The sequence below is a fragment of the Coccinella septempunctata genome, chromosome 3 (assembly GCF_907165205.1).
Source record: "Coccinella septempunctata chromosome 3, icCocSept1.1, whole genome shotgun sequence".
NCBI classification, from domain to species: domain Eukaryota; kingdom Metazoa; phylum Arthropoda; class Insecta; order Coleoptera; family Coccinellidae; genus Coccinella; species Coccinella septempunctata.
In genome coordinates, this window is record NC_058191.1 from 19,572,816 (window position 1) to 19,595,493 (window position 22,678).

The 22,678-nt window shown below is 37.7% G+C and overlaps 1 protein-coding gene across 2 annotated transcripts in view; it reads left to right on the top strand.

The window, feature by feature from the left end:
- The window catches only part of LOC123310584 (cytosolic carboxypeptidase 2-like), a 799,664-nt gene that overhangs the window by 476,501 nt on the left and 300,485 nt on the right, over nt 1-22,678 (top strand). For both annotated transcript variants that reach the window (XM_044894135.1, XM_044894134.1), the window contains 2 exons: nt 12,787-13,014; nt 13,387-13,478. In XM_044894135.1, coding sequence (XP_044750070.1) covers nt 12,787-13,014; nt 13,387-13,478 — 320 coding nt within the window. The remainder of the gene's footprint in view (nt 1-12,786; nt 13,015-13,386; nt 13,479-22,678) is intronic.

Consider the following 22,678-nt stretch of genomic DNA (forward strand, 5'->3'; position numbering starts at 1 on the left):
AATGTTCTATCATAGAACTATATATGAATATAATTGGTTAGGTCACAGAACATAAAAATTATTCTAATAACAATTTAGTGAGATTGCTCACAACATTATTATTAACAAAAGATCTATCTATGACGTGTGTTCTTCAACAATTGATGAAAAGCCTATTTTTATTGATAATTAGAATTTCAATTAAAACCCTTTGATCTATTTCAGGAATTCTATTTTCATCACGCTAATGCAAATTTGCAAAACAACTATTTATGAAATTCAGTCTTGTTCTATTATTTTGTTTGTTGGTATATTTATTCCATTAGTTTATTATTGTATTAAATAATTGATCGTTTGGAATTTTGTAAACCTAATTTATTCAGTCAAATATAATAAAACGTTTCGGGTTCGGGCCCTTTTTCAATCTAAAAACAAATATCAAAAACACAGTTACATATACAATTATTCGAGATAGAGATCTGTCACCTTTATTTTAACAATTTCAAGTCTTCTGCTTGTGGTGCATGTGTCCTCATTCTTCATTTTGTAACATAATGTGGTGCTAAGTCAATGAATTGTCAAGTTGGTGTCGTTGTCACTCTTCTTCTTCTTTCGTTGTCGTTTTCCGCTGTCTTCTTTATAATCGTTTATATAATATAAACGATTATAAAGAAGACAGCGACGACACCAACTTGACAATTCATTGACTTAGCACCACATTATGTTACAAAATGAAGAATGAGGACACATGCACCACAAGCAGAAGACTTGAAATTGTTAAAATAAAGGTGACAGATCTCTATCTCGAATAATTGTATATGTAACTGTGTTTTTGATATTTGTTTTTAGATTGAAAAAGGGCCCGAACCCGAAACGTTTTATTATATTTGACTGAATAAATTAGGTTTACAAAATTCCAAACGATCAATTATTTAATACAATAATAGTTCTATTATTAGACCATAAGTCTTGATCCACTAGAGGAGGTAAATCAACAAAATTTATTGCCTCTTCTTCTCCTCTTGGAGGAGGCAGTTCATCATTTTCTTTACAAGTTTTGTTATGTAAAATAGCTGTAGACACAATAATTGCCTGTATAGTATCTATACTTTTAATCCGTATCCCCATTGAGAGAGCGGGGAATCTTCGATTCCAAATTCCATATTTCCTTTCCACTGTATTTCTTGTTCTGATCAGGGATTCATTGAACAAGGACTGCGCGTAAAAAAGTAATTGAATAAGGCTTCACAGGATACCCACTGTCTTCTATAATTAGGTTATCCCCAAATTCACCTCTTTCAAACCTTTCACACAAAACAGAATTTCTGAATATGTGTGAATCATGGGCTTAACCAGGCCATCTTACCACTATGTCTCTAAATTTTAGATCTGCGTCTGCCACTGATTGAACATTCAGTGGAAAAAATTGTTTTTGATTTCTGAATATCTCAGCATTATCGCCACCGGGAGATTGTATTTTCACATGTGTACAATCTATTGCTCCAAGAATGGATGTTTTCCCTCCATCTAGCGAAGTGTCGAGTGTTACATCTTGGTCGAAACAACCCCAGAATACAGTATTATTTCAATGGATATCCGATAGAATCTTGCGACTCGCATAATGATTTGGATGTTGTAGTGGATAGTAACCTACCATGGAGCCCACATATATTGCATTGTACAACCAAGGCCAAGAAATCCCTTTACATGATTCAACGATGCTTCGATCGGTGTAGCTTCCAGACCCTGTCTTTACTATATAAGACTCACATACGTCCGATACTAGAGTTCCCCAAATTCACCTCTTTCAAACCTTTCACACAAAACAGAATTTCTGAATATGTGTGAATCATGATCTGCGTCTGCCACTGATTGAACATTCAGTGAAAAAATTGTTTTAGATTTCTGAATATCTCAGCATTATCGCCACCGGGAGATTGTATTTTCACATGTGTACAATCTATCGCTCCAATACACCTCGGGAAACGAGCAATACCATAATATTTTCGCCTTACTACTCCTATTTCATCATCATGTGGCATATGTATATAATAAGGTCTTAATGATGCAATGGCTTCAGTAACTCTTCTTATAGTTCTTGACGCTGTAGCCTTCCTCAAACCTTCAAAATCACCAGTATTTCTTAAGAATGATCCACTTGCATACAAATTCAGAGCTAGGAGCAACTGCTTTCTAGGCGATAATAATAATAATACTAATAATGTTTATTCAAAAAATCACACAATGAATAACCAAGGTGTAAGGTACAAGAATAAACGTGGCATCACTGAAGCAAATTGCTTGTGCGTGATAAAGCCGTACGAACAAATTCCATACAAATAGGTATACAACTGATACGCAAAAAAAAAAACATGAAATAAACATCGAGAAGAAAAAAAGAACAGAAAGGATATCACGACAGGCATACTCAGCATCAAAGCCAGGAACCACAGACCCCATCCGAGTCAACCAAACATCGACTTGTAAACCTCCCCATCGCACTCTCTCAGCCACTTCTTCACCTCGGTCCCGAACCTACTGCGACTTCTGATCGTCTTGTAAATGTCTGGAAGTAAACCCCAAATCTTCGGACCCAAAAATGTGCCATGCTTCTGTCCGATGGTTTTCGAACATCTAGGAATCAATATTCTAGCATCCCTTCCCCGGGTGTTGTATGAATGACGTATATGTTCCACCTCAATTTTGCGACCCCACACACTTAACAACAACCTCTTGCAATACAGCTGCCGCACATACAGCACCCCAGACTCCTCAAACAGAACTTCACTCGGGTACCTTTGCTCCCTACCGAAAATGGTTTTCAAAATTCTCTTCTGGATTACTTTTAGCCCACGAACATAGCAATCACTAACGCCACCCCATCCCAGGAGTCCATAGACGAGCAAACTCTGTACAAGACCATTATACACCATCATTAAATGGGGCGTTTCAAGATATTCCCTCAAGATTTTAAATCTTGGCAAAAAAACACGTAGCTTTATCCCATCTCATATGCGGATCGATAATCAAACCCAGGTATTTTACTGATGAAGCCTCCGGTACCGAAATGGTTGGGTCTATCTGCAATGCCCCCATGTCCGGCAGTTTGCTGCTGTAGTTGGTGAATGGAAGGTATTTGGTCTTTTCTAAATTGACAGTCAACTTACTGCATCTAAACCATTCCACAATCTTTTTGAAGTCCCTTTCTGACTTTGTCTTCAGCCCCTGCCACGTTTCCGCGCTATAAAGAATTGCTGTGTCGTCCGCGAAACTGAGAACAATTCCCTCTGTGTCCAGTGTCAACAAATTGTTGATGTAGATGGTGAACAATATAGGACCCAATACTGTTCCCTGCGGTACACCGTAAGCTACCGACGATAAGTCACTTAGCTCTCCCTCCACATCCACCATCTGCTTGCGATTCGACAGTTAGGATCGAAAAATGTCGTATGCCTTGACTCGCACACCCACAACCTCCAGCCTCTCCAAAAGCCTTCCGTGACATACCGTATCGAAGGCCTTCGAAAGATCTACGAAAATGCACAACGCCGGCCTGGAAGCGTCCACCGACTCATAGATACGTGATGTCCATTCATAAAATGCATCTTCTGTTGAAGTACCATCCCTGAATCCGTACTGTTTCTCCGATAGTATTTTGTTCTTATTCAGAAGCTTAGTAATCCGTTTTTTAATAATTTTTTCCACTATTTTACCAATATTCGAGATCAGTGATATGGGTCTATAGTTTTCCAATTTTGTTTTATCTCCACTTTCGTAAATTGGTTTGACAATGACTATCTTAAAAATATCGGGAAAAATTCCTTCTTCAAAGCAACGATTAATTATATGTATGTGTGAGAGGAAGAGCTATCAAATCTGCTATATTTCTCAAGTCATTTGTTCTTATTCCATCTTTACCAGGGCTCTTATAAGGTTTCAACTCAGCTATCGTGTTGCGTACTTCTTCGGTGTTCGTTGGGTATAAAAACATACAATTATTGTTTCTGTCAATTTTTTCCTTATATTCTAGGGGTGCTGCGATATGACTTGAGAGCTTTTGTCCTACTTGACTGAAGTATCGATTGAACGTGGCGGCAATTTCCTGTTTGTCAGTGACAACCTTATCTTGCACCTGGATCCTGTCAATAGATGTTCCAGAACTAATCTTGTTGCAAGCCTCATTAACGCAGTGCCAAAGTGTTTGCGTCTTATTCTTACTTCTTTCAATTTCCCTTTGGTAGAATAACATTTTTGCATCTTCAACGAGTTTTCGTAGCTTATTTCTATAGTTGTTATATGTAGTTTTTAATTCTTTATTATAGGGATCAGTGAGTAAAATCCCATAGAGATTATTTTTTCTTTTATGGATGTTAATAGCCCTTTCGTAATCCATCGCTTCCTCGATTTTTCGACCTTCTTCTTTTTTATTTCGCAGGTATTCTTAGCGAAGTAGTATCTCAGCATATCGACAAATCTTTCCGATATCAAATATATAAGATTTAGGAATTTCCTTGTTTCAGATTTTTGGACTTTTTTTCACTCAAATAATCTAATTCTAGAATCAAAACGTTGGGTCGATTGTCACTTATTTTGTCATGAAATACGAAAGATTTTATCTTGTTTGTAGGCAGTTTAGTCTTCACAAAAAAAATGATCCAGGCACGACAGGCTGTCCGGTCTAGTTATGGTATTCACGTATGATGTATTACCAAAGTATGCTAAATTATTTTTGTAATCTTCCACATATTCTGCATTTGATAGCAAATCGATATTAATGTCTCCAGTAATAACATGGCAATCACCGTGTCCAACATTTTCGAGATAACTGCAAAAATTTTCATTGAATTCCTGTATGTTCAAACTAGGAGGCCGATATATCGAGGTGATAATTATCTTTCTGTTGTCTCTCTCCACCTCAAGTTCTAAGATTTTCATGTTACCCAGTTCAAGGTTCGCCTCTTTATATTTTAAGTTATTTCTGACGAAAACAATAACTCCGTCATTCTTATTGAAATTGGATTCATTATAAAGCGTGTCATACCCACTTATACCGTACACACAAGCATCAGGTTTTTAAAAGTTTCCGTCAGAACAATCACGTCGAATGTTCCTTTCAGCTGACTCAGATAGATATATAGCTCATCGACATTTTTATTGATGCTTCTTATATTAGTATGAAAGATCTTCAACGCATTGAAATCACTTGCCTGTCCTATTTCAATAGCCCGTTTATCCACCACTTCATAGTCTCTTATAAACGGGTCCATTAGGACACTTATTTTTTCAGTTTCGAGCGGGTCTCAATGTTAGTCTTCTCCAATAACTCCTTCTTCTGCTTATGCGTGCTCGGTTCCTTCCGATAAACATTCATTCCTATAATATTTAGCATGTTATTGATATTTACATAAAGAAGCACAAGGATCTAACCTTTTAGTAGGGTGCCTAATTAAGTCATCAATCTATGGTATAAAATATTTTCTACGGTACTTTTCCGAAGTCTGAACCTACAGAAGAAATCCAGGTCGTCATATTCTTCAAAATAATTCCTCCTAGCTCCAAATATTCTAGGTCTCGCTACTTCCTCATCGCTACTCTAAGCATTGACATCATAATCGTCCATGATGCTCGAAAATAATAACTTATAATGAACTAATACAAACACAACGCTTTCCAACTAGTAATCTCGAAGAAATTCTGAACTGTCTCTGACAGAACTCAAAATATGTTGTCTATTGAAATTCATCGTCACGAAAATTCTATGTCCAGGAAACTCTGAGTTAACTCATGAAATTTCCAGGGTTAACTCAACCACAAATTAACTTTAGGTCAAACTATGAACCACACTTTGTGAAACCGAATTTTTTATTTAACCACTGGTCACTACATAACTTTAGGTTAACCATACATTGTGAAACTGGGCCTTAGTGTAGCCTACATCTATCGTCCACGCGCTTCTATATATGATCAACTGATGTTTGAATATTCAGAAAATATGTCTTTAAATAGGAAAAACGTGATAATTACTGGTGACTTCAATTTCGGCGATATTCGCGAGTGGCCTCTGGAGAATCTGCCTTCACATGGCTCTCCCGCTTTTCGCTTTGTTGATATGTTAAACAGAAGTAACTTTAATCAAGTTGTCAATGAAGCAACCAGATTCAGAATCAATGAGACCCCAACTACACCAGATCTGATACTTGTTGATGATGCTGAACTATTATCCGACGTACAGTAGCATCCACCAGTGGGAAAATCTGATCACCTTGTTGTGTCGACTAAAATTCAATTCCTTACGTGTGAGAGAACAGCGGTTCGGGAGAGGAGGGTTAAGTTCACCGACTACGAGGAGGTTAAACAAATACTCCCAGAGATATTGTTGGCAGGTGCACAACTTAAAAAGTCATTAAGTCTAATCACAAAAAAACATGGATTCACGGCAGAATTCTTGAAATGATCCGGCTCAAGAAGAGGTTGTGGCAGCCCTACAGACGGAGTCATGCAACCCATGATTTTATAAATCATCGAAAGTATTCAAACTACCTCTCCTAAACAATTCGCGAAGCCAAAAGATCTTTCGAGCAGAAACTAACACAGGCAAAAAAAGAACACATTTTATAAGTATGTTCGAAAACAACTCGACTCAACCACATCTTTGCCAGCACTACGTGAAAACGACACTCTGCTGACTGATCACGAGAGAATAGCAGAGATCTTCGCAGAAACGTTTTCTGAACACTTTTCGAGTGAACCGAATACTCCTTTGCCTCGAGTGAGAGCACCAAGAAATTGTCACAGTTTAAATGAAATAGAGATGAATGAGGGAATTGTGGAGGGGCATCTGCTCAGTCTTGATGCGGACAAGTCTCCAGGTCTTGATGATCTCACGTCTACTTTCCTCAAGTTATGTGCTCCATTTATCAGTTCTCCATTGGCTAGAATCTTCAAGCTCTCACTCTCAACCGGAACTCTGCCAAAGTCTTGGTCTTACTCTTCTGTAACTCCTATTTTTAAAAGAGGAGATAAGCATTGTCGTCGGAATTATAGACCAATCAGTTCAACTTCTGCAGTGCTGAAGATTCTCGAGAGAATCATCTCCTCAGAACTTCTGGAATTCCTGCTGACAACCTCGGTTATTCCTATAGAACAGCATGGTTCTAATCTACTCTGACATGTGTTGATACTTGGACTGTTCAATTACATCGTAAGAATCCGGTAGAGGTTATCTATCTGGATTTTCCAGCGTATTTGACAGGGTGCCGATTAAACGGTTACTTCATAAAATGGAACACTTTGGTATTCGTTGCCGTCTACTAAGCTGGTTGGAGGCATTTCTCTGCGGGCGTTCCTTTTCGGTCAAGGTTGGTGCTGCGCGCTCTTCATTCAGGCCAGCTTCGAGTGGTGTTCTTCAAGGCTCAGTTTCGGGCCCTCTACTGTTTCTGATGTACGTCTCTGAGTTGCCAAGCTTGATATCGTCCACTAGTGCTTGCTATACCGATGACATGAAATTTTTTAATGATCCGATTAAATTTGGTGGTGTCCTACAAAATGATTGTAATGCCATATTGACTTGGACCAAAGAATGGATGTTACCCCTCAATCTAGCGAAGTGTCGAGTGTTACATCTTGGTCGAAACAACCCCAGAATACAGTATTATTTCAATGGATATCCGATAGAATCTTGCGACTCACATAATTATTTGGGTGTTGTAGTGGATAGTAACCTAACATAGAGCTCACATATATTGCATTGTTCAACCAAGGCCAAGAAATCCCTGTACATGATTCAAAGATGCTTCGATCGGTGTAGCTGCTAGACCCTGTCTCTACTATATAAGACTCACATACGTCCGATACTAGAGTTCGCTGGATCGTAGTGGCATCCTACTTTCAAGCAAAATGAACTCCTGTTGGAGCAGGTGCAGCGGAGGGCGACCCGGATTCCTTTTGGTAACATAAGACCAAGTTATGAAGAACGGTTTTCCATGATGAAATTGGACACATTCACAGACCGAAAACTTAGGGGTGACATGATCACTGCTTTTAGAGCTATAAGAGGGTTCTTTGGAGTGGATTCATCTTCGCTTTTCACATTCAATAGAAATCAACTGAGGGAACACAACTATAAATTAAAGAGAGAGCAATTTTTCACCCGAGGACGGGAGTATTTCATATCGAACAGAGTATTCCTGCTTTGGAATGGACTACCCTCCGAGATAGTGAACGCTTCCAGTGTGAACATCTTCAAGAATAGGTGGGATGCGTGGAGGTGTGGATGATGACTGGCCAAAATATTTTTTTTTTTTGTTTTTTTTTTCATTGGAGAGATCATTCATTTGTTTTGTTACTTTCTGTTTTCAGGATGGTGAATTATTTTATTTTCCTTTGCATTGAGTTATATAGATTTATCTCAACTCATTTGTACCCTATAATAATTTCATTATATATCAATATATTTTTGATTGTTGAGCTAATAATTTCTATTTGAATGGTATTTATAGAATGATTGTTGCGTATTTCTCATTCACCTCGGTTCAAGATATAACAGTGGAGAGGCCAAAAATATTGGTTTAAGATATATACCAAAAATTTATACTACGTTTTAAATGTTTTGACCTATATTATGACAGCATATTTCAAGACAATATTAAAAGACAGAACTGCTGATTGCTTATAGAACATGTATGAAAAGATACTGTCATAGAATATTAATGAAAAACTACAATTGGGATGGTATGGTTACATTGATTCTTCAACGGAAACCGCCCCGTATCTGCTGACTGAAGTCATCCAGAGAACTCTGAATAAAAAAGAAATCGCTATGTGTGCCTTCCTGGGTGTATCTGGGGTCTTTGACAACACACGTTTCTGTCATAGATGCATTCAAGAGGCGAGGACTGAATGATATCATTTTAAAGTGGATGTACGAGGTGTTAACGACGGGAATAGCTGAGACATCGATCGGTGAGGAAACCGTCTTTGTCGAAGCTACCCGTGGAACACCTCAGGAAGGGGTAATATCTCCCCTCCCCATTGAGAAAAAACTTCAGTACAATGCTAAGTGAAAGAAAGATTGGGAACCGGAATACACTGACTACAATCTTGAAGAAAATACAATAATATGGTATACAGATGGTTCCAAAACCGCTACAGGAGCTGGCGCTAGCATTTACGGGGCAAGTACCAAGTGTGCACTATCCTTCCTGTACAAGCGTCCTTCAAACAGAAATACTGGCAATCGAAAGATGTCTAAACGTAAATCTAGAAAGAAACTATCACAAGTGTGATATAGCTATTTATACAGATAGTCAAGCTGCCGTAAAAGCCCTGAGCTGCTATGTCATTGAATCTAAGCTGATTTGGGAGTGCCGGAACAAACTCAATGAGTTAGGCAAGAAAAATAAGGTCTCTTCAACCTGGGTTCCCGGTAATTCGAGAATCGTAGGAAACAAGAAAGCCAATATACTTGCCAGAGAGAGCGCACAAACGCCACTAACTGGCCCAGAACCCTTATGTGGTATAGGAAAATGCACCTACAAGAAGGAGAAAGCCGAAAGGGAAACACTATGGCGGAATCTCCCAGGGATGGATCACTCCAAAAAGTTCCTTGTTAGATTCAAAAAATATCTGGATCTCAGTAAGAACCAAAAACATACACCTACTCACTGGCTTTCTCACATTGTCGCCTTAAGAAACATCTGTTGAGCATTGGTTCGTTGGATACTGACGAGTGTATATTCTGTAGGGAGGAGGAAGAAACTCCTATTCACCTGGTTACGGAATGCTATGCCATTGCAAACCAAAGGAAAGAGTGCTTTGGACAGGAAACTTGTAGGAGTGGGGAATTATCCTGATTGAAGCCGTCCCAGATATTGGATTTCATCAGATCTCTGGAACTGGAAGGCGAGCTGTAGAGGGCGCAATGAGAACAGCTCTGTTAGGAGGCACAATAGATCTTAAGGTCGCAGTGAACTGTAACCCCCATACTATATATACAGGGTGTTTCATGAGTCGTTGGCCATAGCCAATTGGTGAATGTAGGTCATCCAGGCCTTTCAGAAAACTTTACTTATTTTGTATCTAAGGCTATCAATTTCGGAGGTACGGGGTGATTAATGAATATTGACGTAGGTGATTATTAAGTCATAAGTAACATTCACAACCTTCAAAATCAAACTTGGAATTGATTTGAATCATCGATAGAACTTCAAATTATTATTTTAGATACTGTGCTGGAAAAAATCACCTTTTACTGTTGTTAGATTTTTCATGACACTCAATTTATTACTATCAATACAGCTCTGATTTTTTCTTCTTCAGCTGGACCATGCCGTTCCTGAAGTGGAATGAAGATTTAAAACAAGATATACGTTCTTTATTTTATATATTTGGATTTGTATGAAACATATTAATCTCGAATAAAAAGATATCAGTAATTCATATAGTTGTTCAATTTCCCTTTTGAGGATGAGAGCAGAATGCGAAATATATGTAGGTAAGAGTAAACACAGGGTAAAAATGAGGCGTTCAGAGCTGAAGAGTCCCAAGCTACAATTTTTCTGAATTTGAGTTTACGAGTAAATAAAATTTTGATTCATTTTTAGGCAGTTCTTACTGTTATTTCAATTTCAGAAAAATTGTAGCTTGGGTCACTTTTGCTCGGAACGCCTCGAATATAGAGTGCAAATTGATTGCCACGATGGTAATTATCAAAGTGAACATGAATATAACTTCAATAGAGGATACACTTTGGTAGTTTAGTCTGTCAAAATAATCGTTCCATAAACCACAAAAATGAGAAGTCGCAATGTTGCTGTCTATGGTGCTTTTTTTACACCTACTATGTGATGTACTGGGTAATTACCCGCGATATGCGATGTTGCGGACATTAAGCACTCTCCAGTAAGTACTGGTGGCCTTTTTTTAAATCAACATTGTGAAGTCGCATTTCCACAGTGGTAATTCCCAACAACTTCCCTGTGACTGAAACTGGTTGACTGGGATACAGTTTTAGCAGAGGTTAGCATAAACAGAATACCATACAATTTGGTGTATGACACAAGAGCTTACGGAAGAACCTCATTGAAAAAAACCCTTTCTTACCGTGAGTGTAGTGGATTGTAAAAAATGAAATTGCTCACGAAATAAGCTGAAATATTTTATATTGAAGGGCATCTCTCATTGCAAAAATTGATCCTTTCATCAACAAAAAGGAAAATCCAGAAAGTCTTCTCCAAGATACCAGAAACTTCTATCTGAAATAGAGAGAAAACAAAAGCAGAAAAAGATGAAATAATAGAATTAGATTCAATATGACAGATTGACCTAAAATTGACAACCCAATTTAATAAAAAATCGGAAACTGTATGTATGGCTATACATACCATCTTGAAACTTATAAATCGGACAACGATTAACCAGATCATTTATGGTTTCTTCTGGTTCCCCGCATTCACAACTAGGGCTTTCAACTGAATTCCACCTGAAAAGTATACTATTGCAACGTCGGTTCTTATACGATTCAGAATACACTATATTTTTCTGAGAAGATCAAAACCAGGAACTCTACTCGAGGGATCTGTAACTAATTCTTTGTTTAAAAAAGTGTCCGTATTCCATTCAGACTGCCAAAGGATTATATTTGAATTAAGAAGAGAGTAGGACCATAAAGGTTTACGCGACTTCAGTCTTGGAATCGTATTTTCTGGAATGAAGGATAGAATTGGAAACGAATCGGGATAGGATTAGAATATTCCAGGAATATAAAGTAAATCACGGGTGTATTCTGTGTTCCAGGAATTCATAACCGCAGTTTGTCGACGAATATAAGGCGATACAATGTTTGAAAGAACTGATTAGCATTAAATAGGTGAAGATCTGATAGTTTCAGTTATAGTTGTCATGGAAAGGTTCAGCAGTTAATCAATTTTTTGCTCATGAGAACTATTCACCCAAACGGGGCAACAATATTCAGCAGCCAAATAAAACAAAGCTAAGCCTGCCATTCGAAGAGTAGCTGCATCAGCACCCCATGAAGTACCAACTAGTTTATAAAGGACATTATTCCTAGTTTTTAACTTCAGACGCAAATTTTCCGAATGGGCTTGGAAATTCAGTGAGGATTCCAACTTAACTCCTAGATATTTAGGATTGAAGTTATGATCCAAAAAAGAATTACCGAAAACTACACTCAATTTTCTATATTTTGATGATTATTCAAATGGAAACACGAAACCTTGGTTTTATTTGGGTTAGGACGCGAACACCACTCGAAAAAGCAATTCCTCAGAATTTCTAAATCTGTAGATAGATTATTCTCCAAGCATATAAATGCGAGGGCCATATCATCAGCGTATATAAATTTCTTAGAAGAAGTCTTAGGGGTATCACACAGATATAAATTTAAAAGAAGAGGTGCTAAAACTGATCCTTGTGGAAGACCGTTATTCAAAGTTTTGAAATTACTACTGTTATCATCAACAAATACACGAAACCTTTTATGTGACAGCATGTTTTCTAAGTAAGCGAACCATCTTTCCACACTTCAGGTAGGATAAGATTGAGGATGGTATGGGGTCACTGTAATTTGCAGACGCCTATTTTAAAGTTTACTGCACAATTAATTATTAAACTCCATCGTTCTCACCTAGAATTATCTGCATTTCTAATTTGAGTTGAAATACTGTAAAAGAGTGACAAACTCAAGGAAATACTTCGAAGATAAGGTTTTGAAACGCGAATGCAATGTTTATAAACTTATGTTACATTTTAATTTCAATGGTCAAGTAATAAATGAGTTTTGTTTTACAGTTCTCGTTTGAAGATTGTTCCTTCAAGGTGCAGAAGACTAAAGAAGGCACTGGCAGAATAGTGATGTGGATGATGGGCATCACCAACAGTTACACTCTGGAAGCCTCGTTTGCAGGTTCCACTCTTGGATCAAGAAGCGCAACCCACTTCTCCGCTCAGGACTACGAGCAAATGGGAAAGAGTTTCTGTCAGACCCTCTTGGACTTCTACGATGAGGAACCTAAAAAGGTACGGATCAAAAGAACCACAAAGAGTCTTGATGAAATATGTCGTCAAAAAATAAAAATATTAGGATCACGATTGAATACTTCTCATTCAACCGTTCTCATAACTAGAAAAAACAAATCCGTACAATCTTTGCCGGTTACGTTGCAGAAATGGAATGCAAGTATTAAATTTCATGTTATACTCACAATTCTTAATGTCATAATTTTGTTGGCTATAGCATTCGTTGTACAGTACCAATAAAATTTGCACAAACAATGTTTTCGTTTAAAAAATAGATTCACGAAATTGAGTGCTGAATTTTCATAAAACACTGTTTCTATGTGAAAATTATCTACAAAGGTTCATCAACCACAGAAGATTTTCGATTTCCAGGAAAGATTGAGGGACAAAATATTGAATAAGCTGAATGAAGGAGGTTCTTGTGCAGACGAACCAGCCAATATAGATCTGAGTGAATATTCAAGGTATGTTTGGACAGTACGAGGCTCTTAATACTCAAAATTTATGGGTTATGTAATTCGTTTCATTTCATTAACCATATAAATTCTAGGCCTACAGTTTTGTGTTTGCTAATGCTTCGCCCTAATGGAAAATATTTGAGTTGAACTGAAAAAAATAGTGGATTGATCAACTTATTTAATAGTGACCAAATCACAACGACATGGAAAATTGCTTTGGAAGGTTACTATTAAGATATCATTTTTTCCAGGCATCATCAGTTCACCAAATCGGGCATGTGGGATTTGTTTCGTGGAGGCGCCACCATGTCATTCGCTTCGTTATATTCTTGTTCTACCAAAGAAAGTCAAATGATAGTGTCTCGTTTTATTTTTTTCTGCGTTGATATCGACATCGATCACAGCAAAGACTAATCTCTATAATCTAAGATGTCTAAAACTCTGGTGTATTCACTGATTCGATTTTGTTTTTAATTTCGTGGGGATATGGGATCAGTTTTATTTTTCCCACTGTATGTAGTGTTGTTTAGAATTTGACAGAGCATTGTCATTCGATATTTGAAAATAATTTGAATACTTTCCTACGACGTACAAATATGTTGTATTTATAAGCGATTATTAGTGTGTGAAAATGTATTAGTTTCGAGAATGGGGTGTAGAACATTCATTTATTCAACATGTCGTTCAGTAAGTTCAGTTTTCTGTATGGACAATCAAGAGCTTCATCTGAGAATTCGGTGTTTTGGGTATTTAAAGCACAACCAAATCAGATGAACGAGCATTCGCGACCGATATACCTAAGTTTCATGGAAACTTCAGCAATATTTCAAAGAAACTGTATCGGAAATACGTAATGTGAATTGTGAGCATGTATTGAGAATCAGAAACACATAAATCTATTCGAGTCTGTTACGTCAAATATCCTTCCTGAGTAGATATAGTGAAAATTCCCTTTCCGTCAACTGAATATATATTGGACATTTGACCAATCAACTGTGTTTTATTAAAATCATATTGAATTACCCCTTCACGAATTCAAGTTGTCAAACGGAAATCATCTTGAAGAAGAACAGTAAATCCTCCTTCGAACCCTCATTCGATAGTGTTGAAATATTGACAGATTTGTTTTTACAACGAAAATTGAACTGTAAAGCACAAATATTCCTTAACAGCTGACAAAATGGACCAGCTCATATTTTGAACTCGTTGATCAACATTCGATATCAACGCAAAACAAAATAAAACGAGAGAGTATCATTGGACTTCCTTTGGTAGAACAAGAATAGAACGAAGCAAATGACATGGTGGCGCCGCCACGAACCTAATCCCATATCCCCGATTTTCTGAAATGTTGATGCTTGCCAAAAGTGACAAGTGTTTTAGACATTTTACTATAATCTAGATAAATTTGCTACAATATGATACCAGAACTGTCGCTGTACACCCAATAGTTTCCGAGGTTAACGCCCGTTTACATCGCTTACTCGAAAGTCCCTCTTTGCTAGGTTCCACCCACACTTAAGCGGTACCGTTTAATGGAAACTTAGCTGAGGGACACTGAAATTTGGCAACGCTGTAAGATTATTAAATCGTTGAGACACTCGACCTACTTGGGGATTTAAAAAGAAAAAATTTCATATCCGCTTCTATGACTTGTCAATATTTCAATTGGCCTGCTGCCCATCACGTGAGTGCCGGTTAAACTCAAAATCTACATAATGTCTGATCCCAGTCTCAGCGTGGGTTTGAGTTTTATATCTAAGTAGACTTTAAATGAAGGTGAAGTGCGCCTAGTGAAGGAAAGAGGTGTAAAAACCCTTTTTTGAGTCGAGTATTGCCCTTAAGAACATAAGATAAAATAAATAAGCATTTCTTGAAGAATGTAAATGAGATATCACGAGTATATGTGCTTCTCAGATGAAATACAACAATCCGAAGTTGATTAAAGTAACTGTTAGCAGTGGTAAATCAAATATTACGCCACCAAGGCCCACGAGATCAGTTTCTGAGCTGTTCAAATTCAGAGAACACTGTTGTCTATGTGGAGACGAAATAACTGGAGAGTAACTTGTGACAGAAAGGAAGAAGAAGCCAGAAAAACGAAAAGCAATGTCAATACTGCGGAGTTTTCTCTCAGTGAAACAATCTTGAAATCAGCTGTCAGGGTTATAATCTCCAAAATTTGAATACATAACGATTTTTTAGCGTTATTTTTGCGTTCGGCGCTCGAGGTCACGAACTTGGATTATTCATAAGGCCAACATCATGCACAAGTCTGCAAAAAATCAGAACTACCAGATTTGATACATGCTGTGATGTATAAAGTTACCGACCTATATATTTAGTTAAACGAAACGGAGTTCACACTACACTCGTGAAAAATATTCGTAGAACAGACTCGATTGGATTTACTTTGTTTTTCAATATGTTTATACTCACATTACATTAAATTACGTATATCCAATACAGTGACAGGGGATAAATATTGCTGAAATTACTATAAAACTGTTAGGCCTATCCGTCCCGTCTGTTCATCTGAGATTTGGATTTGCCTCAATTTCCAACACCAATAATTGCTTATAAATACGACACATTCGTAATTTACATTCACATTCAAATAACGTGCGTTCAAAAAAATTCGTCGTCAAGTAGGCTATGGAATTTTGTAGGTTGATTTTCTGTGACTGAACGTAATTCTTTCCTTACATCACACTCATCAGTCATCACAGCCAAATGTAAACATTGATGACATTAACCTATTTATCGTAATTTTGTATGAAAAGGCAATTTCTCAGAAAAAATTACTTGCACATTCAATAATGATTTATTAGCATTTTTTCATTGAATTAGATCACAAGAATCCAAAAAATCTGAGGCGATTGGAAAAATTAACCTGAGTTCATAAGTCAAAGACGTGAATCTTGAACGAATCGAGTATTATGGTTTTTGTACTTACAATTATGTGAAAAGGTTGTACCTATTACAGTAGGTAATAGAAATAAATCACACTAAGAACCTCAGAATATGTTTATTTCTCAATGAATAAAATATTGAATTGACGCTGACAGTGAAAATCCATAACCAGAGGCAGTCTCTGCCATAACTGAAGAAACTGAATTATAGGATTTTCATTACAATGAGTTTCACGTTTAAGAGTTCTATATAATTAAAGTAGCTGTTGGAAATGTCCTCCTCTTTGCTCCAAACACTTCTCACATCTTCTTTTGAGAGATTCAAAGACATTATTCAATATAAACGGATCATCGTTAATTAGATGAATTTTTTCAATGATCCTAGTCTTGAGTTCGTCCAGATTAGAAATGGGTGATTGGAAGATAGAATTCTTCAAATGAGGCCATAAGAAGAAATCACATGGTGTAAGATCACACGATCTTGAAGGAAATTCATTTTCAGTATTGAGGCTAATGAGTCGATCCTGAAAAATATTCCTTAGTGTAGCCAATGTTTCTATAGCTGTGTGTGCTCTGGCTCCATCTTGTTGAAAATAACTATTTGACCGTTCTTCGAAATTTAATTCAGCTATAAAAGGCATGATAATATCCTCTTTATAGCGTTCTGCTGTTAAAGTTCCGTCAAAGAAAATAGGACAACAATTCTTCTCCGACTGATAGCACACCAAACTCCAATTTTTTGAGAATGAAGTGGTGTCTCAATGTAAAAATTTTCTGGTTTTTGACTGCTCCACATTCTCATATTTTGGGAGTTGACATATCCAGAAAGATGAAACCAGGCTTCGTCGGAGAAGAAAACTTTATTCGGGTTATCGATGAATTAGTTTAGAAACCACTGACAGAAGGCCATTCTACGAGGGTAATCAACATCTTCAATCTTCTGATAACATGTCAATCTATAAGGATACAAATTGATGTCTTCTTTCAAAATTGTGTGACATGTACCAACAGAGACTCCAGCTAGTTGAGATAAAACCCGAACAGAGGTTCGTGGAGCTTCTGTCATCACATTCTCAACATTTTCGATTAACTCGGGTGTTCTCTTCTTTGGTCGACCACTTCCTTTTTTTCTTTAAACGCTACCTGTTTCACGAAAAACGCTCACACATCGCGAAACAGTACTCTGGAAAGATTGGTAATCTACAGCAACGTTGGGATACTCGATCCTGAAGTCGCTGAGACATTTCTCAACAGAATATTTCCACTCGCCTTCTATTTTCTCCCCATTTCTGAAGTAGGATTCAATAATGAATGCTTTTTGTACGTCGGTAAAAACCATCTTTATCATTTGCTGATAATTTTAATTTAACCAAAATTTAATCCAAAACGCTAACTTGACACCTAACCTGTAATAAGAATAGAACACAAGCTAAGAACTACGTTTAGATACGCAATATCGACGTTTAAAATTCCATAGCCTACTTAACGACGAATTTTTTTGAACGCACGTTATCAATTGACAATTAACTGTCAATTTCTGAAAAGCGCTACCTACAATGAGAAAAACGAAACTGATAGAATCAGTGATTACCATAGTTTTAAACATCTTAGTTACGATTATGGAGAGTAGAGAGAAGGAGAACGATCTCTTCTGTGAGACCATAGATTTTTTGTCCAGTAAAATATGAACCAATAGGGTAGTTCATGTTTTTGCCAATAGTCGCGCTGGCGATCACGGGAAGACGAAATTTTGATTTAAACCAGTTGAAGTTCGCTGAGTGAACTGTCTTCCTAGTGACAGATGATTAGAATAATTTAATTATTTTTGATTTTTGATAAGAGAACAACATATGACCAAGGTGAAATGTTGAAGTGTGCGCTAGTGTAAGAGTGTTTTGGCATCGGAAAGATAAGGAGAAAAGATAAAATTTCCGAGTGCATTTTTGAGAGAAAATTGGAAAAAACTTTACCTCATGAATCGACTCTTAATCAACTTGTGTGTTAAGAGAACTTTTGCGATCAAGATATCAAAAAAGATGATGGATTCATTATACACGAAATCGAAATTGTCATCCCAAGTGAGAAGTGGACTCTTCTGAATACTAATACCTAACCAATAAAACTACATGAACAGAAGTGGATATTCTTGAAGAATTTTGTTGGCATAACATAATATATGGTCTATACCAGTTCTCAGCTGAGTATTGGAAACAGAATCTACTCTAATAAGTGATAAATCTGAGATTGCTACCTTTTGTTGTCTTGATATGTTTCACTTCTCACTGCGAATGTATATAATTTGGAAGATTACATTAAACCAACTAACATATCCTGTTTTCAATAAACAATGATGAACATATTATGTACATAGGTATAATTTTTTTTTATTAGTGATTTCTTTTAAATTTCATTGATTTTGTCATTTATTATGAATGATAAAGCTGATTACTCAGTCCCCTTAACGATGTGAATGGTATTTCATTGCATATAAATCAGAAAATACATATTCATTATAGATTTGAAGAAACGTATTTGAAAAATCATCAGAAAAAAAAAAGAATAAAACATAACCTAAAATAAAATGGAGGTTGTTCATTTCAAATTGACGCTTAAATCCCCACCCCTTAACGATAAACGTAGCGATTGCAGCGACTCCTACCCTACGTTCCCCGTTTTTGGAGACACATTTTCAGTACGTCGATCGTTCTCCTTCTCGCTACTCTCCATAGTCTCATAATTCAATAGGTAAGGAAAGGAACGCCACCAAATATTGACATTTACCGTCAATGTCAATAATAACCATTAGGTATTTTATTTCGAACAGAAGTTTGCTAGTGTTTCTGCATCTTATGTCAATCGAAACAAGACACCAATAAACATATTTTATTCGGTAACCGACCTATGTAACTAAATAGTAGGACAGCTAGCAACGTCGGAAGAGCAAGAATTTGTGGAAGGCTGGTTCTTCAATATATGATTCCTTGGACTCAAACAGAAAACGATACCTCTGCCAGCTGAGAGACGTTGCTTTCTCTAGTGCGCAGCGCAACCTTATAGGTGAAAAGGATGAAATTGCAGTCTTTTTGGGCAGATTTATTTTGGCATCTCCTTTGGAACACAATAATTGAGAAAATGAATTTTTTCGGCAGATGTTTTTGCCGTTGCTAAATGCTATTTGGATAGAGAAAAAAATAAATTTCAACCATTCCAGGAAGGCCGAAATTTTGATATTTTATTATGAAGATATTCAAAAGTCGAACATGAAATTGGCAGACATTAATTCGGTTGCTAAAAGGAGACAGACGCCCACAAAGTTTCAATACTACGTTATCGGACAGTGATCTTTGCGTTGTGAATGATCGCAAAAAGGTCAAGAAATCATTTCCAGAAGTCTGAACTCTTCATATTGTATATGTTATAATTGGATATTGAAAAATGAAACATGAAATTGGCTGACAATATTGCTAACTGTTAAAGAAAGGCAGACGCTCTCAAAGTTTCAAAATAGTGTACGCCGAGGCGAATCGGATCAATGGGTAAATCGGATCGAAATAAGAAATCCGTTGATATTCAGAAGAATCAATCAATCAATCAGTAATTTATTTGTCATAGAAATCTACAATATACGGAGAAGGATACATGAACAACAACATGAGAAATAGGACCACACAACGATTAAGAAACCGATGCACAGAACTCTGTGGTGTGTGGCCCCGTTAAATATATTACACAACTTCTATACTACATCTAGCAGAAAACAAAGACGAAGTCGATAGCGTGCCGGTCATCGATGCTACGAATAGCATGGAAAGCATAAGAGAATCAAAAATAAAAATACAATCACGTGCGCCGCGAAGGGGGATAAAGAAGGCGAACGAGGGCGTCACGCGTACACGCGCAAGCGAAGGGAAGTCAATCGAGGACACGATCAAACATCAAACCAAAATGACAAAGCAACATCATCATCATCATCATCATCATTGCTGTATCCCGTTACCGGGAATAAATCTACAAAAAGAAGAAGAAAAAAAAAAAATTCGAACAGACTTGTAACTTCTTAGTGCTAGTTGCGACTGAGTGCCCTCCTGTGACTAAAGAAACCCAACCGTGACCGCAGATCCTTCCACACTCAGGGCATGGATAGTCTCCAACCAGATCTGGCCGCCGCTGTATCCTTCTCGATTCTCCATTATAACTGTGGACCAAAGACCTCCACTGTGACCTGTCTAACGCTAGTTGTTCCCAGTTATGATTAGCATTAACTGATTTTAGGGATTGATGTAGTGTATCCTTAAACCGCTTATACTGGCCTCCTGGTTTCCGGGCTCCCTCAGTGAGTTCGCCGTATAGAGCTATTTTGGGGAGTCTTGTGTCTTGCATCCTCAGAATGTGGCCGCTCCATCTGAGTCGGGCCCTCGTTACTTGAGTCTCAATTGTTGTACAACTCGCGCGCTGCAGGACTTCTGCATTCGAAACTTTGTGGAACCATCTGATGTGCATTATCTGTCTTAGATGACGTTGCTGCGTCTGTTCAAGCTGTTTAATATGTCGCCTGTAGGGAGTCCAGCTTTCGCTTCCGTAAAGAAGCGTTGGGAGGACCACTGCTCTGTAAACAGCTGTCTTGGTCTTCAGATTGAGGTCGTGATTTTGGAACACTCTGTCCTTCAGCTTCCAGAATGCCCGTGATGCCGAATTGATACGGTTGTGTATTTCCGTGTCAAGGTTAGCCCTAGTATTTATGAAGCTTCCCAAGTATTTGAACTGCTCGACCTGTTCTAGAGTTTCATTGTCCAGGCTGATATCTGTTTGAAGGCTTTCTGGCGGACTTACCAGGATTTTGGTCTTGTCAATATTGAGTCTAAGGCCTAAAGCTTCGTATATATGTTTATAGGTGTCCATCATTATCTGTAGATTCTCTGAGCTGCTAGCGATGAGTGAACAGTCGTCTGCATATTGAAGTTCCGTGATAAACTTGGTACGGGTTTTTGCTCTGAGGCGCTTCAGGTTAAACAGGCCTCCATCAAATCTGAATCTTATCCCAACACCTCTTACGGGCATGCTCATGTCAGCAATTATCGATACAGCTATGGCGAAAATATTGAACAGTAAAGGCGCTAATACGCAGCCTTGTTTTATTCCAGAGTTGGTTGAGAAATGGTCGGTTGTAGAGCCATTATGCTGTATTCTAGCGGTGTTGTTGGTATGAAGGCTTTTACACACTGCTAGGAATTTTTCGGGTACTCCTAGACGTGCCATGATTTTCCATAGCGCTCTCCGATTCACCGAGTCGAATGCCTTGCTTAAATGGATGAAGGCTGTATAAATCATTGATTGTTGTTCACGGGCCTTTTCTTGTAGCTGTCGCAGTGTAAAAATTAGGTCCACCGTACCTCGATTTGGTCGAAAGCCGCACTGGGATTCAGGTAAAAGCTTCTCTAAGAGTGGAACCAGACGATTAGCCATAATCTTCGAGAGAATTTTACCGGCCACATTAAGCAACGATATGCCCCTGTAATTGTTGCAATTCGACGTATCGCCCTTGTTCTTATAAAGGTTGATAACCAAAGCGTCTCTGAAGTCCTGTGGCACATCTCCCCGCTCCCAGATCTTGCGGAATAGTATTAGGAGACTATTGACAATGTCCTCATCCAAGGCTTTGAATATCTCCGCCGGAATGCCGTCTAGACCAGGTGACTTATCATTTTTCATATTTTTAATCGCGCTTATGATTTCCGACATTGAGATTTTGTCATCAAGCGATGTCATCGGACTATACGCGGGGAGCAGTTCTAAAATGGATAAATCCGAGTCGTTATTTTGATTCAAGACCTGTGAGTAATGCTCCTTCCATCCTTCGAGAATTTTTCTATCATCAGTTAGAATAGCTCCATGAGCATCTCTTATAGGAAAGCTAGCTTTTCTGCTTGGACCGTAAACAGTTTTAATAGCTTCGAAAAAACGCCTGTAGTCATGGTTATCGGCGTAAGCTTGTATTTCCCTAGCTTTTTCTTTCCACCAGCTGTCCTTGATTTTTCTTATTTCTTGACGGACCTCGCGTTTTATGTTTATGAAACCTATTTGGGCTGCAACATCGCCAGGCTTGTTAATTGCGGTTTTCATCGCTTTGTGTTTTGCGTCCAAAAGGGGTGCGATATGAGTTTCGATGTCGGCAAACCAGTCTGGGGATTTTCGGGAGCGTTCTGTGCCCAGTATTTCTTTCGCTGTATTTGTAAGGGATGACTTGAAACGGAGCCAATGAGTCTCAATGTCGTCGTTATAATCCGGTGGTGTTAG